We start from the raw sequence: 15,022 nt of genomic DNA on the forward strand, positions 1-15,022 counted from the left end.
TCAGTTTGCTTGTCTGTAAAATGGGGACGTGAATAGTAGCTATCTTGTGGAGATAATTGTGAGGATAAAACAAACTGATGAGAGTGATTGGCATGTGATGAAAGCTTAATAAACATTGGCTGTGACTATTATTGGATATCAAGCAAAAATGCTAATTTTAGATTATCATGTTCAGCAGAACCCCATTATAAACTTTTTAAAATACATGATGAGCAGCATATGAATGGAAAATAACTTTTTTGTTTAATATATTATAAAAATTAATATATTTTCATGCTTTAGAAAATGTTAAGATAAAATAACAGGCTCCCTTTTTCATGGTTTACTGCGATAGCTACCTTACATGGGTTCAGATTCTGGCTTTATATATCTTTAGGGAATGGGCAGCCCTGACCTTATGATTACATCCCCACAGGCTGGCCCAGCCCAGCGAGTATCACAAAGATCAATATATGCAAACTCCTAGCCCTTATAGGACCTTTTTGAGGCCGTGCTGGCATGGGTGTCCTCCTTCCCCTGGCCACAGGCAGCCAAGGTATTAGAGTGCTTCTCTGTCCCTCCACTGCCAAGGACCCTGGTCCAGGGCTGCAAAGGGCAATCACAGGCCCAGGATCCCTGCCCCAGGGCCCAGCTCCACACTGCCTGCCCTTCTGCTCACAGCCCCGACTTCTGTCTCCACTCTGGCATCAGCAGCCCAACTCCTCCTAAGTGAAACTGGTTTGGGGACACAGCTCTTAGTGAGGGGGTCAGATCCCTGGCTCAGCTGCCAACAATGTGAACCTGGGCCAGACACGACATCTCTGGTCTTCCCTTTCCTTGTTGGGTGTGGGAGTGTCGACACTGATTTCCAAGGTTGGCAGAACCTCACATGGCATGTTTAGGATGGCAGATTTCACCACCCCAGCCAGGCACAGGCAGCTCCATAAGCCACGATCATTCATCCTTGTTCTCACCTCTGCTTCCTCCTCAGCCTCAGGAAAATAAGCATTTTTTATCACTGCTGTATAGCTAAGGAAATGGAGGCACAGAGAGGTCAGGAGACCTGCCCAAAGTAACACAGCCAGTAAGTGACCCAGCTGCGCTTACGCTCAGGCTGGCCTGACTCCAAGTGTCCTACATCTACCTGGAGGTGCTGACATTTGCCCAGGATTGGCTGCTTCTGCACCCCAGTACTACGAGCCATTTCCCAGCAGGCAGCAATTCTGGCTTGTGTTTCTGAACCTTTTGGAAATGACTAGGGGAGCCTTCCCAACTCCAGTTTTCCTTCTTTCCCCAGCCATTTCCTCCTGGATAGAAACACGTGCAGGTCCCTCCCGTCTTTTTGCCCTGTTGCTGCTGATTCCACATTGATGAGGGAGGCATAGGCAGGAAAGGGGCCTGGGAGTGGTACTCAGAGCAACAATGGTACCTGGACCACCAGCCTTTCACAATCTTCCAGGGAAGCTGGGGGGATGCAGATTCCTAGGCCCCTCTAAACACTCTGCAGGACCTGGAATCCATATTTCACAAGCTGCCTTGGAGATTCACTAAGCTTTGAGCCTCACAGGGAAAAATAGAAAGCTCAGGTTTCTAGCCTTGCCAGATTCTCCATGTCTAAATGCCTTGCTGGGAGAAGAGCACAGAAGGGGTCCCATCAAGGGTCCCATCAGGTGTCCCACAGAGCTGCCACCTCACCCTGAGTTACCTGCTCGGATGCCGTCCACCAGCCAGGACTTGCCTTCTTCCTGCTTCTCTCGGATGGCCTCTCAGACACAGCGGGGATTAATTGACAGCAGCAGGGCTGTGTGCAAAGGATTAGGAGACTCTAGAGAGGGTGGGGAGGTGGTGGTGGAAGAGAGGCGATCGATGCCAAGGGAGCTGTCAGCAACCCCCCAGGGGCCAGCAGGGATCCGGGCCTCAGGGAAGGAGCTCCACGCGACCCTGGTTGGGGCATCATGATTCCCCATAGACCTTGGCCAACCCACCTAGTGATGGTAGGAGAATAACTGCTTACAGCCCCCAGGGGACCCTGGGAGACTCCTCAGGGTGACAGGGGCTCATCAATCTCAGTCAGCAGTGGCAGCAGGCACATCCCAGCTCTCCAGCCCTAATGGAGGGACTCAGGCAGGGTCTTTCTGTCCCAGAATCTTCTGTAGCTTGGGCAGGGTCTCAGCACCCATGCCTTGGGATCCATCAGAATGGCTGTAGTCCCAGGGCTGGGCCTCTAGGGAGGATCAAAGGACTGACTGCATTCAAGCTGGCCTCCTGAACTGAAGTCATACCCTAGAAGGGAGATGGTGATCTCAGGGGAGAAGGGGAGAGGAACAGAGACCCAGTGCAAAGGGGTTCAGTGAGGTGACAGGACCTGGGTGGGGGGCAGGGTGGTGGGCTGTTTAGCAAAAGGCAGGGGACTTAAAAAGCAGAGATATCACTTTGCCAATAAAGGTTTGTAGAGTCGAAGCTATGGCTTTTCCTGTAGTCATGTACGGATGTGAGAGTTGGACCATAAAGAAGGCTGAGCACTGAAAAACTGATGCTTTCAAATTTTGCTGGAGAAGACTCTTGAGAGGCCCTTGGACTGCAAGGAGGTCAAACCAGTCAATCCTAAAGAAATCAACCTGAATATTCATTGGAAGGAATGATGCTGATGCTGAAGCTGATGCTCCAATACTTTGGCCGCCTGATGGGAAGAGCCCACTCATTGGAAAAGACCCTGATGCTGGGAAAGATTGAAAGCAAGAGAAGAGGGCAAAAGAAAATGAGTCCACCGACTCAATGGACATGAGTTTGAGCAAGCTCCAGGAGATAATGGAGGACAGAGGAGCCTGGCGTACTGCAGTCCACAGACTCGCAGAGAATCAGACATGACTTAGCGACTGAACAACAGGGGACTTGACTTGATTATCTACAACATTTCTCAACCTTGCCTATGTGCCAGGCAGTGTGCCAGCCTCTGCACACTGAGAAAGACAGAAATCGGACCTGCCCTCACAGAGCTTCTGTTCCAATGGAAGATTCAGAAATAAAAAAATTAACAATGAGCTTAAAAATATTGCAGATATGCTGACCGCCATGAAAGAAACACACAGAGCAGAGACGTGTATGAGGTGGGGGTGGGCATAGGTGCCTCTACGCAGAGGCAAATATTTGAGCTGAGATATAAGATTTAAGTGAATGGTGTTTCAGATAGAGGACACTGGAAGGGTAAATAAAGGTCCTGAGGCTGAAATAAGCTTGGATGCACCTGAGGGACAAAGTGGGACCGGGGGCTTAGTGGGGGTAGGGCAGAGTGGTAAGAGATGAGGTCTAGGACAAATCAGGTAGGGCCTGTAAGCCACAATCAGAAGCCTGGGTTTTAGCTGATGGCCCATGGAAGCCCACGATGGTTCAATTTAGAACAGGGGCCGGACACAATCTGTGAAGTTGCTATCTGATGGGCAGGTGTGGAAGCAAGAAACTAGTCAGGAGGTAGTGGAGGAGCAAGCCACTTTGTGACTGGATGACACATGGGCTCTCTTTCTTATGCTAAAACTCAGATATGCAACTCACCCGCAAGGCAACTGGTATCAGAGAATGCTCTTTCTGTTAGCAAGGTTGGACACCAATGGCAGAGCTCAAGGTGGCCCCTGCCATGCTTTGTCAATACCCGGCTGCTGGGTATCAGTGTTCCTCCCCCAGGCATCTCCAGCCAGACCCCTTCTAGGAAGAGCCAGCTCTCCTACTCTTCCTGGGTGCCCAAGTGATGGCCTATATCATCGGTGACACCTCCTCAATGGAGGCCAGGGCAGAGATGACGAGGCTTGGACTAGGGTGGCAGGAGAGAGAAAAGGGGAGAGGAGGGAAGAGGGAGGTGTTGAGGGTGTTCAGCTTGGGAAGAGTTTTGGGGGATAGTCATGAGCTCCACTTGGTTACGATGTCTGAGAGACATCCGAATAGAAGTGTGCAGTGGGTGCAAGAGGTGTGTGAGTGTTGCGGTGGTGGCAGGGGTGGGGAGGGCGGTGGGGTTGGAGTTTAGGAGAGCCTGGAGATAGAAATTTTGGAGGCATCAGCTCAGCTTGTAAATGACAGTTAAAGTTGCAGGACTGATTGAATCCAGTGTAAAGAAGAGAAGGACCAAAGATGATGCCTGGAGCACACTGGCTTGGTGTGATTTGGGGAAAAGGAAGAGGGGCTGGGAAAGGAAACTGAAGGAGCCACTGGGGAGGGAGGGGGAGGACCAAGAAGTGGAGTGTGCTGCAGCCAAGACAGGTGAGTGTATTGGGAAGAGGAGCGGTCTCCTGGGACCACCAGGTGAGCAGAGGCTGAGCTGTGCCCCCAGGCTGGGCAACCTGGAGCATGAAGCCTGGGCAGTGGGCAGAGTCAGGTGGGCCTGGCTGAAGAGTAATGGGCTCTAGGGTGAAGAAAATGAATGGGGCTCAGCCACACCCCCATTGGATGACTCTCCTAAACATATACACAGATAGTAAAAAGCCAGACTCAAAAGATCCCAATGGTTTGTGCATACAAAGCTCAGAAAGAGAATTATCAGCCTGTCTTGTCTATATGGCTGCAAACGTAGATAGTGAAACTACAAAGAGAAGCAGAGGGGGTCTTCCCTGTAGTCCAGTGGTTAAGACTTCACCTTCCAATGCAGGGGGTGTGGGTTTGATCCCTGGTGGGGGAACTAAGATCCACATGCCTCAGGGCCAAAAAACATAAGACAGAAGCAGTATTGTAACAAATGCAATAAACACTTTAAAAATGGTCCACATCGAAAAAAATCTTAGGAATGAAAAAAAGAAAACCACTGCTTATACTACTCAGCCACCAGACTGGTTACTTCTTTCAGGAGGTGGGATTGGAAAAGGGGCTGTGGAAGCTCCTAGGGATTGGCAGGGCTCTAACATGTTTTCTTTAGCTGACCTCAATTTTTTAAAACATTATCGTAGTATAACTTGTATGCCATAAAATTCACCCATTTTAAGTGTACAGCTCAATGATTTTTAGTACATTGACTGGACAGTCCCACATCTACTTTCAAAAAATAAACTACTTCCGAGCATTTCCATCACCCCCAATAAGATCCTTCCTGCTCATTAGTCACTCCCCATTCCCACCCCCAAAATCATTACAGATGGTGACTGCAGCCATGAAATTAAAAGACGCTTACTCCTTGGAAGGAAAGTTATGACCAACCTAGATAGCATATTCAAGCAGGGACATTACTTTGCCAACAAAGGTCCATCTAGTCAAGGCTATGGTTTTTCCAGTGGTCATGTATGGATGTGAGAGTTGGACTGTGAAGAAGGCTGAGCGCCGAAGAATTGATGCTTTTGAACTGTGGTGTTGGAGAAGACTCTTGAGAGTCCCTTGGACTGCAAGGAGATCCAACCAGTCCATTCTGAAGGAGATCAGCCCTGGGATTTCTTTGGAAGGAATGATGCTAAAGCTGAAACTCCAGTCCTTTGGCCACCTCATGCGAAGAGTTGACTCATTGGAAAAGACTCTGATGCTGGGAGGGATTGGGGGCAGGAGGAGAAGGGGATGACAGAGGATGAGATGGCTGGATGGCATCACTGACTCGATGGACATGAGTCTGAGTGAACTCTTGGAGTTGGTGATGGACAGGGAGGCCTGGTGTGCTGCGATTCATGGGGTCGCAAAGAGTCAGACACGACTGAGCGACTGATCTGATCTGATTCCCACCCCCAGGCCCAAGCCACCACCAAACTGTTTTCTGTCTCTAAAGATGTGCCTTTTCTAAACATCACACACAGATGGATTGTATAATGTGTAGAGTGTTTTTGTATTTGGTTTCTTTCATTTAATATAATGTTTTGATGGTTGTTCACAGTATGGCATGTATCCATAATTCTTACCTTTTTCATTCCCAAGAGTATTCCATGGTATAGATATATCACAGTCTGTTTATCTATCCATTAGTCAACTTAAATTGTTTCCATATTTTGGCTATTATAATGAACACTGCTATGAACATCTGCATGCAAGTCTTTGTGTGGACATATATTTTCATTTCTCCTGGGAAGATTCTTAGGGGTAGAATTTCAGGGTCATATGGTAAATTTAAGGCTTCCCAGGTGGTGCTAATGGTAAAGAACCCACCTGCCAATGCAGGAGATGCAAGAGATGAAGGGTTCGATCCTTGGGTCGGGAAGATCCTCTGGAGAAGGAAATGGCAACACACTCCAGTATTCTTGCTGGGAGAATCCCATGGGTGGAGGAAACTGGAGGGCTACAGTCCATGGTGTCACAAAGAGTCAGACACGACTGAAGCGACTTAGCACACACACACTCATGGTACATTTATGTTTCATGTTTCAAGAGACTGCTACACTGTTTTGCTAAGTAGTACCCCTGTCTTGACCTGACTGGTGGTTACAAGTCTCACTTTTTCAGTCGTGTCCGACTCTTTGCGACCCAGTGGACTGTAGCCCACCAGGCTCCTCATTCCATGGGATTTCCCAGGCAAGAATACTGGAGTGGGTTGCTATTTCCTTCTCCAGGGGATCTTCCCAACCCAGGGATCAAACCCTGGTCTCCAACATTTCAGGCAGATGCTTTACCCTCTGAGCCACCAGGGAAGTCCAGTAATTATGAGTTACATTACATATTTAAGCCCTTTTTAGATTTTGTTATTTTTTAAGAATTTTTTTTAATGTGGACCCTTTTTAAAGTCTTTATTGAACTTGTTACAGTATTGTTTCTTCTTCTTTTTTTTTTATGTTTTGTTTTTTGGCCGGGAGGCATGTGGGATCTTAGCTCCCCAACCAGGGACTGAACCCACCCCCCTTGCATTGGAAGCACGGAGTCTTAATGACTGGACTGTAAGGGAACCCCTGGATTTTGTTATATTTTTAACTTGAAAAGAGTGAAAAATTTTCAATGAGGTGGTGAATGAAGTCAACTCTAGGAAATTTTTCTCTAAGGGGTGGGACTTGGAGATGCTGCTCTGGGGGCTGGATGGAACACTACACTTGAGGAGGAGGAGCTAGGGAGCCAAATCCTACAGGAATCTCACAGCAGGGGTCCCACAGCCCATTAGGCTCAGCAAGTGGATAGGTGTATGCAAAGCACATGCCAAGATATGCAAATAAGTTAGCATCTCCACAGGGGTCCCTCATGGGGCTGGAAGGATTTCCCACTTCCAGTGATTCTTTTTTTTTTTTTTTTTGGCTGCACTATGTAATCTGCAAAGATCTTAATCCCCCGACCGGAGACTGAACCCAGGGCCACAGCAGTGAAAGCGCTGAGTCGTAACCACTGGACTGCCAGGGATCTCCCGCAGTAGTTCTGACCACTTCAGAGCGCTTGGCTTAGGCCCTCATGACCTCGCTTTGGGAAAGTGGGAGGGAAGCTGCAGGCCTACAGGGGGCTGGCTGCGGAGTATCACCTGCTAATCCCTGTCGTGCTGAGGCCACCAATCTCACTGATCCCCTTATGCTGACCCTGGATACTGGCAGCCACTAATCTCCACCTCTGGAGCCTCAAGGACTGGCAGGCAGGGCAGTGCCCTCTTCCCTGAGGTTTGCAAGGAGAGAAACACCCTGCCAGTTCAGATACCCCTTCTGACAGAGCCCAGGACCCTTGCCTAACACAGATGGGAACTTTGAGGCCCAGAGAGAGACAGTGACTAGTCTAAGGTCACACAGCCTGCCCTGGCCAGCCCTACCATGGTTACCCCCAGGAAGCCCCAGTTCCTTGTCTGATTTTCTCAACGTGCCCATCCTGTGTGAGTCCTAGAGACAGCAACCTTCAGGCAAGCTGAACAAGGGGGCCAGTGCAAGGACCCAAGGGGGCAGCAGGCTCTTCTCCTCGGAGCCTGTGGTTGCCAGGGTTGCCAAGGAGCCGGTGTCCTCACAATGAGCCTGCAATGGGCATTGTCTCTGCAGAATGTCCCTTTATTCTCCTGTCTCATAAGGCACTAGGGCCCGGCCCATCTCTCTACCTCTCTTCCCCACTGAGCAGGCAAAGGAGGAGAAATTCTCTATAAGCCTGTGCACCTGGGGCTGGTGGCCTGCAGGTGAGGTACTGCAGAGGTGGATGGGGGGCAAGGGGTCCACCCGCCCCCTCCTCTCACTGCTCCCGTTCCCTGTCCCTCCCTTCGAAGGCCCAGCCCCTGGGGCAGCTTCCCCATCCAGTTGTCATGCCCTCTCCCCACTAAAGGTCCTCTCTCCTCCTATCCACCTCCCTGTTGCCCTCCTCCATCTCTCACCTCCCACTAGGATCAAAAAGGAAGCAACCGGACTCAACAAATTCTCACTGAAGTTTAAATGACTCAAAGGCTCTGGGAATATCTGCTTTTCAAAAGGGAACACTGGAGAACCAGCCATATTTTTTTCTAGTTCATATCCATTACGTTTCTCCCCTTATTTAAAACTTCCCCATGTCTCCCTGTAGAATGTTGAGTAAATGCCAGGTACCTGAGCTAATGCCAGAAATCCATAATTAATTACCCAGAGGCAGGCTGAGCTCACTTCTGAACCCACTTGCTGCTGTTGCTTCCTGCTCATTATTGCAGAATAGACACAAATGGCATCTCTTTTAGACAATTCCCTGAAAGCCCCAGCCCCAGCCTCCCTCCACACACCCGCTCCTGTACGGATCTCTGCCAGAGCCCTTAGCACATGCTCTGTGAGTGTGTGTGTATCTGTGTGGGTCTGTGTGTTTCTGAGTGTCCCTGACCCCACCACAGCTCCTGGCTCACAGTAGGTGCTCAATACCTGTTGGATGACAAGTCAGCACTGGCCAAGGTTGTGTTCCCACACAGAAGGGTGTCTGCTGCAGGTGTCTCCGCCACCCAGCCATGGCCCGCATCATCGACCTGGTGCCCTGGGAGGATGGCTCCACCCACATGTACACATCCCCAGCCATCCTACTCCCCATGCCCCCGAGGCGCAACCAGCTGGCCGGCGTGAAGCAGCAGCTCTACCACCCGGCCCTGCCCAGCCTGCGCCGCATGGACATGGACTCTGTCAAGGCCTGCCTTTCAGACGAGCACTGCCAGTCCACCACCTACTGCCGCAAAGGTCGGGCCACCTGGCCACTGCGGTGGCCCCTTGGGGCCTTAGGGGAAGGCGTGGATCGTTTGGAGGAGAGAGATCTCAGAGGGAGAAGCCAGGAGTGGCAGATGAAAGGCTTAGAGGGACTAGTCCCAGCTCTGCTCCTCCTTGCCTGAGAATCCTCCGGGTCTGAGCCTCTGTTTCCCTATCAGTAAAATGGGAATGCTAACAGGGTGGCCTCTCAGGGCTGTCAGGAATGACTTTTTACGACCCCATGGGGGTCCTCCACTACCTCCTGGAGTTTGTTCAAATTCTTGTTCATTGAGTCGGTGATGCTATCTAACCATCTCATCATTGGCTGCTCCCTTCTCCTATGCCTTCAGTCTTTCCCAGCATCAGGATCTTTTCCAGTGAGTGATGTCTTCGTATCTGGTGGCCAAAGTGTTGGAACTTTAACTTCAGCATCAGTCCTTCCAATGAATATTCAGGACTGATTCCCTTTAGGATCAACTGGTTTGAGATTAACTTTGTGAGATTAAATTGTGAGATTAAAGTGAGATAAGGCATGAGAAGTCCTTAGAGTAGTGCCTGGCACATACTATGCGTTCAACAATAATGTTGTTATTCATGGAGAGAGAACGGCAGAGGTCAGCAGTGCAGGAAGAGGAAGAATAAAAACAGCAGTAATAATTTCTGCCCTGTCATCTCTCCCTTTGAAAAAGGAAGAGAAAGATACCTGTTATGAAAGAGAGGGGAACATGGAAGCCTCTGGGGTTAAGGACTACACGGGGCTAAGGAAGAACTCTTCACTGGCTGAGAAGCTTGGGCATTGAGTCAGGGGTGCCACGCAGATGCCCACATGCATGCATTTCAGCACATTTATTCATTGCCCGCTTTGTACTTGAGTCTGTACTTGAGTTTGTACTTTGTTCAAAGGCCTTCTAGCTAGAGGGAGCAGCAGATACAGAGGCCTGGAGGGGAAAAGCTGCTTGAGGTGTTGGTGAACTTGAGGGATTTGGTTGGGTCCGAGGACAAAGTACGTGGGGGCAGCAGGAGCTGTGGCTGGTGGTGTGGGGACGCAGCTCAGGGAGGGCCCTGTCATTGAGCTCAGCAATCTGGACTTTCTTGGGAGGTAGATAAGAACCCCTGAAAACTTTAAATAGAAAAGAGGTCTGAGCATTGGGGTGTCAGGGAGGGGGTGACCGAGAGGGACTAGAAGTGGATAATGGGGAGGGGTTAGTGGTTAGGACACTGGGAGGGACCACAGCCTTCAGGAGGTAGTGACAATGTCTTGGACATGGGGGAGGGATTTGGAAGGTATTTAGGAGATAAAGGAATAGGACTTGGTACCAGTGTAAGTAGAGGGGTAAGAGTGGGGAGTCCAGGGTGACACCCAGGTTCGGGCTCGGGTGACAGATAGAGTGAGCCTGTCAGAGAGAATAGGGGGATCTCCAGAGGTCCCACAGAGACCCCTGCAGGGCCAAGAGGGAAAACACAAATAGGGGAAGTGTGTAGGGAAGCAGTGGGGGGTGGGGTAAAAGTGAGGTGGGGCCCCATCACCCGCCCCTCTATAAAGGGGAGCAGCTATAGGGTCCCCCCTGACTGCTGTGTGGGAAGGGTCAGCACAGTTCTACCAATTTCCTAGCTCCCAGGAGAAGCCAGGAATCTAGATTTATAGGGAGAACTCTTGATTTAGATATGCATTTTATTGGAAGTTTTAATCAAAGCAATGGAGCCACAGGTTCAAAATGTTGTAACAATGCACTTTTAAAAAGTTCTTGCTCCTCCTCATTCCCCTCATTCTCACTTACAGGTAACCACTCTGAGTTCCTGGTGTATCCTTTCATTCTTTACTACGGCAAATACAAATCTGTTCTTTTCCTCTCCAACTTTTTTTTATTACGAACATATTCAAACATAGAGGAAAGTTGAAAGACTAATATTTTGAACATTTATTACCTTCTATCTGCTTCAATTAATGTTTTGCCGTACTTATTTTCTCTCTCTCTCTCTCTCATACACACACACACACACACACACACACACACACTTTAGCAATCAGTTTCTAGTGATAAAAACAACTTCCTACATGACTCCCTACTATTATCACATTTAGGAAAGTTAAAGATAATTCCCTAACATCCAATATTCAGTCCATATTAAAATGTCCCCAATTATCCACAAAGATGTCTTTCACAACTGTTAAAACATTTTTGGAACCAGGATTTGATCTAGGATTGTGCCTTGTAATTGGTTGTCATGTCTCTTGGGCCTTAGTCTAAAACCAATCTATCCACTTTCCATTTTTCCCTCATAATATTGACTTTTTAAGAAATCCAAAACAGTTGTGTTGTAGACAAGTCTTACATCGTGAATTTGAGTAGTTCCTTCCTTATGGTGTTATTTACCTTGACAGTCTAGTTTCTGTAAACCAGGAATTAGGTGTAGAGGCTTGACTGTAAAAGCTTTCACAAGTTTTGAATGCCATATTTGCAATGATGGCTCGGCAGGGGGCGCTTAACATCAAACAGACTATTAGTGGTGCTGTTTGATGACGTGGTTAGGTGATGACCTAAATGTATATTCTTGTTTGCCTCCAATCGTCTCAATTTTAGTCTTTAAAGACAAAGGTAGCACATGGCATATACTCTTCTGTACCTTGGAAGTTCTTGAATCAAGAACTTTATTTGTAATCAAGGCATAGTGAGGATGCATCATGGTTTATTTAACCAGTCGTTTAATGACAGACACTTGGGTTTTTTCCAGTCATTTTCTATTATAATACAAACAACGCTGAAATGAGTAAACTTTATACCCACATCATTTCCCAGTTGTGCAAAATATAAAATAGAATAAATTCCCAGAAGTAGGGGTATAGGGTCAAAAGATATGTGTATTTATAGTTCTGATAGATAATGCCAATTTCTTTCCATAGGCTCTAATTTATTATCCCCTCTGGCAATGTATGGCAATGACCCTGTTTCTGATAACTGCACTAACTCCTCTCCCTTTCTCTTTCTCCTTCAGATGACTTTGATAATGCCTACTTCACACTTCTCGGTGTCCCCAACAAACCCCTGCAGTGCTTGGTGAGCGTCCTTTTCCCCTGGTTTGCCCTGGAGAGAGGACCTGAAGGTCCTCTGTGCACCCAGCACCAAGCACCTCCGGTCCCAATCCTCTCACTTTCTCAGCTACCTCTCTGGGACCCTACCCTGCCCTTCCCATCTCTTTGAGGGGCTTCGGGAGCCCCCTGGGTCAGATGGTTCGAGTGCGCCCGGCTCCCTGACTTCCTTCCTCCTGGCAGGACATCACGGAGACCGGCCAGAGGCTCCGAAACAGGTACCACGAGGGAAAGCTGGCTCCCATTGCACCGGGCATCAACAGGGTCGACTGGCCCTGCTTCACGCGCGCCATCGAGGACTGGTCCCGATTCGTGTCCTCCGCGGGAGAGTTCAAGCTGCCCTGCGCGAGTAAGAAGGGTCAGTCTAACCGCGCGGAGGATGCCCTAGGGCGGGAGAGACAACTGAGCCGCTGGGTCCATAGAGCTGGGACCCCGAGCGCTGACCAAAGAAGAGTAGGGGGCTTCCTGGGTGAAATCTGACAAAGACAGGGGAATAGCAGCAGCCGCGGCACTCAGAGGGTGCTGCACGCGGACCGGTTGAGGTTTACAGAGGCGGGGCTTATATTGGGGAGGGGGCGGTGCCAGGTCCGAGCCGTGGTAGCCAGTGGGGCGGAGGTGGAGGGCAGGCGGAACAAAGTCCGGAGGTGGGACTGGTTCCTCGAGCAGGCGTGAGGCGTGGCTTGACCTAGGGGCGGGGACCAGGTAAGAGCCGGGGCGGGCTTGCTCAGGGCGTGTGTGGGGCCGGAGACCAGCGGTCTTTTCGCAGTCGAGAGCTTCAGCGGCTATGCGGTGCGGTACTTGAAGCCGGAGGTGACCCAGAGCTGGCGGGTAGGAAGGGCTGCTCGCCGACCGGTCCCTGGGGACGCCGGGGTGGAGGAGGAGCTGCTAACACGAGGGTCGGGGAGGGGGAGAAGAGACCTGGACTACGGTCTCCGACAGCCCAGAAGGCCAAGATCTCCGGCAGTCAGCAATGTGTGGGGCGTCGGCGAGGGGCGAGGTCCGTGTCCCTCCCCGCTCAGTAGACACCCCCATCCCTCTGGCCCGCCCCAGTTCTGTCTTAACCAGAATCCCAGTCTGGACCGCTATGGACAGAAGCCCCTGCCTTTCGACTCCCTGTAAGTGACCCCGCACAGACCCCGGGGGACCCCATACCTGGGAAGGAGGCTGGGGTCTTGGCAGCTTTCACCAGCACATACCAAGTGGCCCTTGAAAATGTGAGACCTCGAAAGCATCGATTGGCTCCAAAATACCACAAGAAAATTGCAATTTCAAAATGAGTAAATGTTTAATTCCTACCAAACGGAGCATCCTGTCATCCAGTCCCTAGCAACTCCACCCTTTCAGAGTGGAGGCGTTTGGGTGGGGCGAAGGTGCAGTGTAATTCTGGTGGGATGGCACCTCCCGACGTGGCGGTTCCCAGAGAGGATCACTCTTCTCCGCCTCGGCCTCACCCTCCTCTATTTCAGGAATGCTTTCCGACGTTTCGGCTCCAACTACAGGTAAGGCCCCAACTGCAGGAGGCGGGGAATGACCCCGCCCCGCCCAGCCCCATCTGGCCACGCCTCCGGTGGGACCGCGCTTGGCGTCCACAGTCCTCAGGCCATGCTCAGATCCCTCTCCACTCTCAGAGCCTCTTGAGGGAGTTCCCGGGGTATTTGTACCCTCCTGGGTGATGTCAAGAGGATTCGAAGGGCTTCCCCCTAGAGAGATCCTCTGCCGGCAAAAGTGCAGCCTATTGGGAGGTGGAGGGAGCAGTTATCAGCCCCTCAGTCGTGTCCGACTCTGCGACGACCCCGTAAACTGCAGCACGCCAGGTTTCCCTGTCCTTCACCATCTCCCGGAGTTTGCTCAAACTCATGTCCACTCGATTTGGCCCAGTCAGGACAAAAGACAAAGATGGGGAGTAGCGGGGTGGGGGTTTACCTGGACAAAGAGCAAGGGCGGAAAGAGTAAAGAGATGTATAAGGAATATGTTGGAAAAAGCCAAGAATTTGCCTTCCAGGAGGCAGGTAAGGTGGTAAGGACTGGGACTAGTGTTCCCAATAGGAGAATGCGAGATACTCAAGCACCTTCATAACTTGGCTCCCACCTCTCCAGTCCCATTCCCTACACTTCAGCGGTACCAGACTCCTGGGGGCAACCCAAACCACCCACACAACGGAGCACTCCACATCTTTGTGCTATTTCAGCGCCTAGATGATCCTTCCATCTCTACCTGGAAAACTCCTCCTTACTCTTTAAAGCCCAACCCAGATGTCCCATCCTTCTTGAAGTCTTCTCTGATCTTCTGCCCCTCCCCTCCAACTCAAACCACCCCCCTCCAGAGGGTCACCTCATGTGCATCCCTCTCTATTTTGGAGCACACAGACTATTGCATTATAATTCCACATTGATGAAAGTTTGTCTTCTCTCACCTACCCTTGCACATAGAAGGGAATGCTATCTATTTTTATACTAGTATATAATGCCTCCCAGAGTAGGTTCACTAAATGATTGAAAAATGAGTCAGATTCACAGGAGATAAGAATGAGGCAAATTGGAAATGGGGCTTGAAAATCAAAGGGACGAGCCAAAAATATATGAAAGGAAATAGGGAGCCAGTGAAGGCTCTTGAGCCGTAAGAGACAGGATGGAAGGTGTTTTCAAAGCCTTGAAGGCAGGTAGATGGGTTTTATGAGGAATACCTAGAGAAAGACAACCTGATTTTTTCCCCAGGACACCCTGGAGGCCCCCATCTCACCCCTGTTTCTTTCCACAGTCGTGTCAACTATCTGACCCCCTGGCATTAATCTGTGAAAAGGAGGCTGACACCCAGGCTGCCTAACTGTGCCACTCATGTTCCCCAGCAGGACAAGGGTATATGGTGGCCATACCCATTTCCCTAAGTAGAAATAAACCTTACACTCCACAGGGAGGCACCCAA

General features: G+C 50.1%; 2 protein-coding genes across 5 annotated transcripts in view; one reads left to right on the top strand and one right to left on the bottom strand.

Annotated features, from left to right (window-relative positions):
• The window catches only part of CNGB1 (cyclic nucleotide gated channel subunit beta 1), a 69,876-nt gene extending 68,115 nt beyond the window's left edge, over positions 1 to 1,761 (bottom strand). For both annotated transcript variants that reach the window (XM_045163408.1, XM_025268744.3), the window contains exon 1: positions 1,685 to 1,761. The gene's annotated coding sequence lies outside the window, so the exon portion shown is untranslated. The remainder of the gene's footprint in view (positions 1 to 1,684) is intronic.
• A 6,122-nt stretch (positions 1,762 to 7,883) lies between these two features.
• Positions 7,884 to 15,022, top strand: LOC102403207 (testis, prostate and placenta expressed). Of its 3 annotated transcripts, none has more exons than XM_025268754.2 (8): positions 7,884 to 7,999; positions 8,747 to 9,005; positions 12,006 to 12,067; positions 12,283 to 12,457; positions 12,866 to 12,927; positions 13,150 to 13,214; positions 13,566 to 13,598; positions 14,858 to 15,022. In XM_025268754.2, the coding sequence occupies exons 2-8, from the start codon at positions 8,783 to 8,785 to the stop codon at positions 14,886 to 14,888; spliced, it is 651 nt and encodes a 216-aa protein (XP_025124539.1). In that variant the 5' UTR covers positions 7,884 to 7,999; positions 8,747 to 8,782; the 3' UTR covers positions 14,889 to 15,022. The 3 variants fall into 3 exon arrangements, with proteins under 3 accessions (XP_025124539.1, XP_025124541.1, XP_044787874.1); XM_025268756.2 differs by having other exon boundaries at positions 8,764 to 9,005; XM_044931939.1 differs by lacking the exon at positions 7,884 to 7,999 and having other exon boundaries at positions 8,750 to 9,005; positions 12,866 to 12,943; positions 13,064 to 13,214.

Source organism: Bubalus bubalis, chromosome 18 (assembly GCF_019923935.1).
Source record: "Bubalus bubalis isolate 160015118507 breed Murrah chromosome 18, NDDB_SH_1, whole genome shotgun sequence".
In the NCBI taxonomy this organism is placed as follows: Eukaryota; Metazoa; Chordata; class Mammalia; order Artiodactyla; family Bovidae; genus Bubalus; species Bubalus bubalis.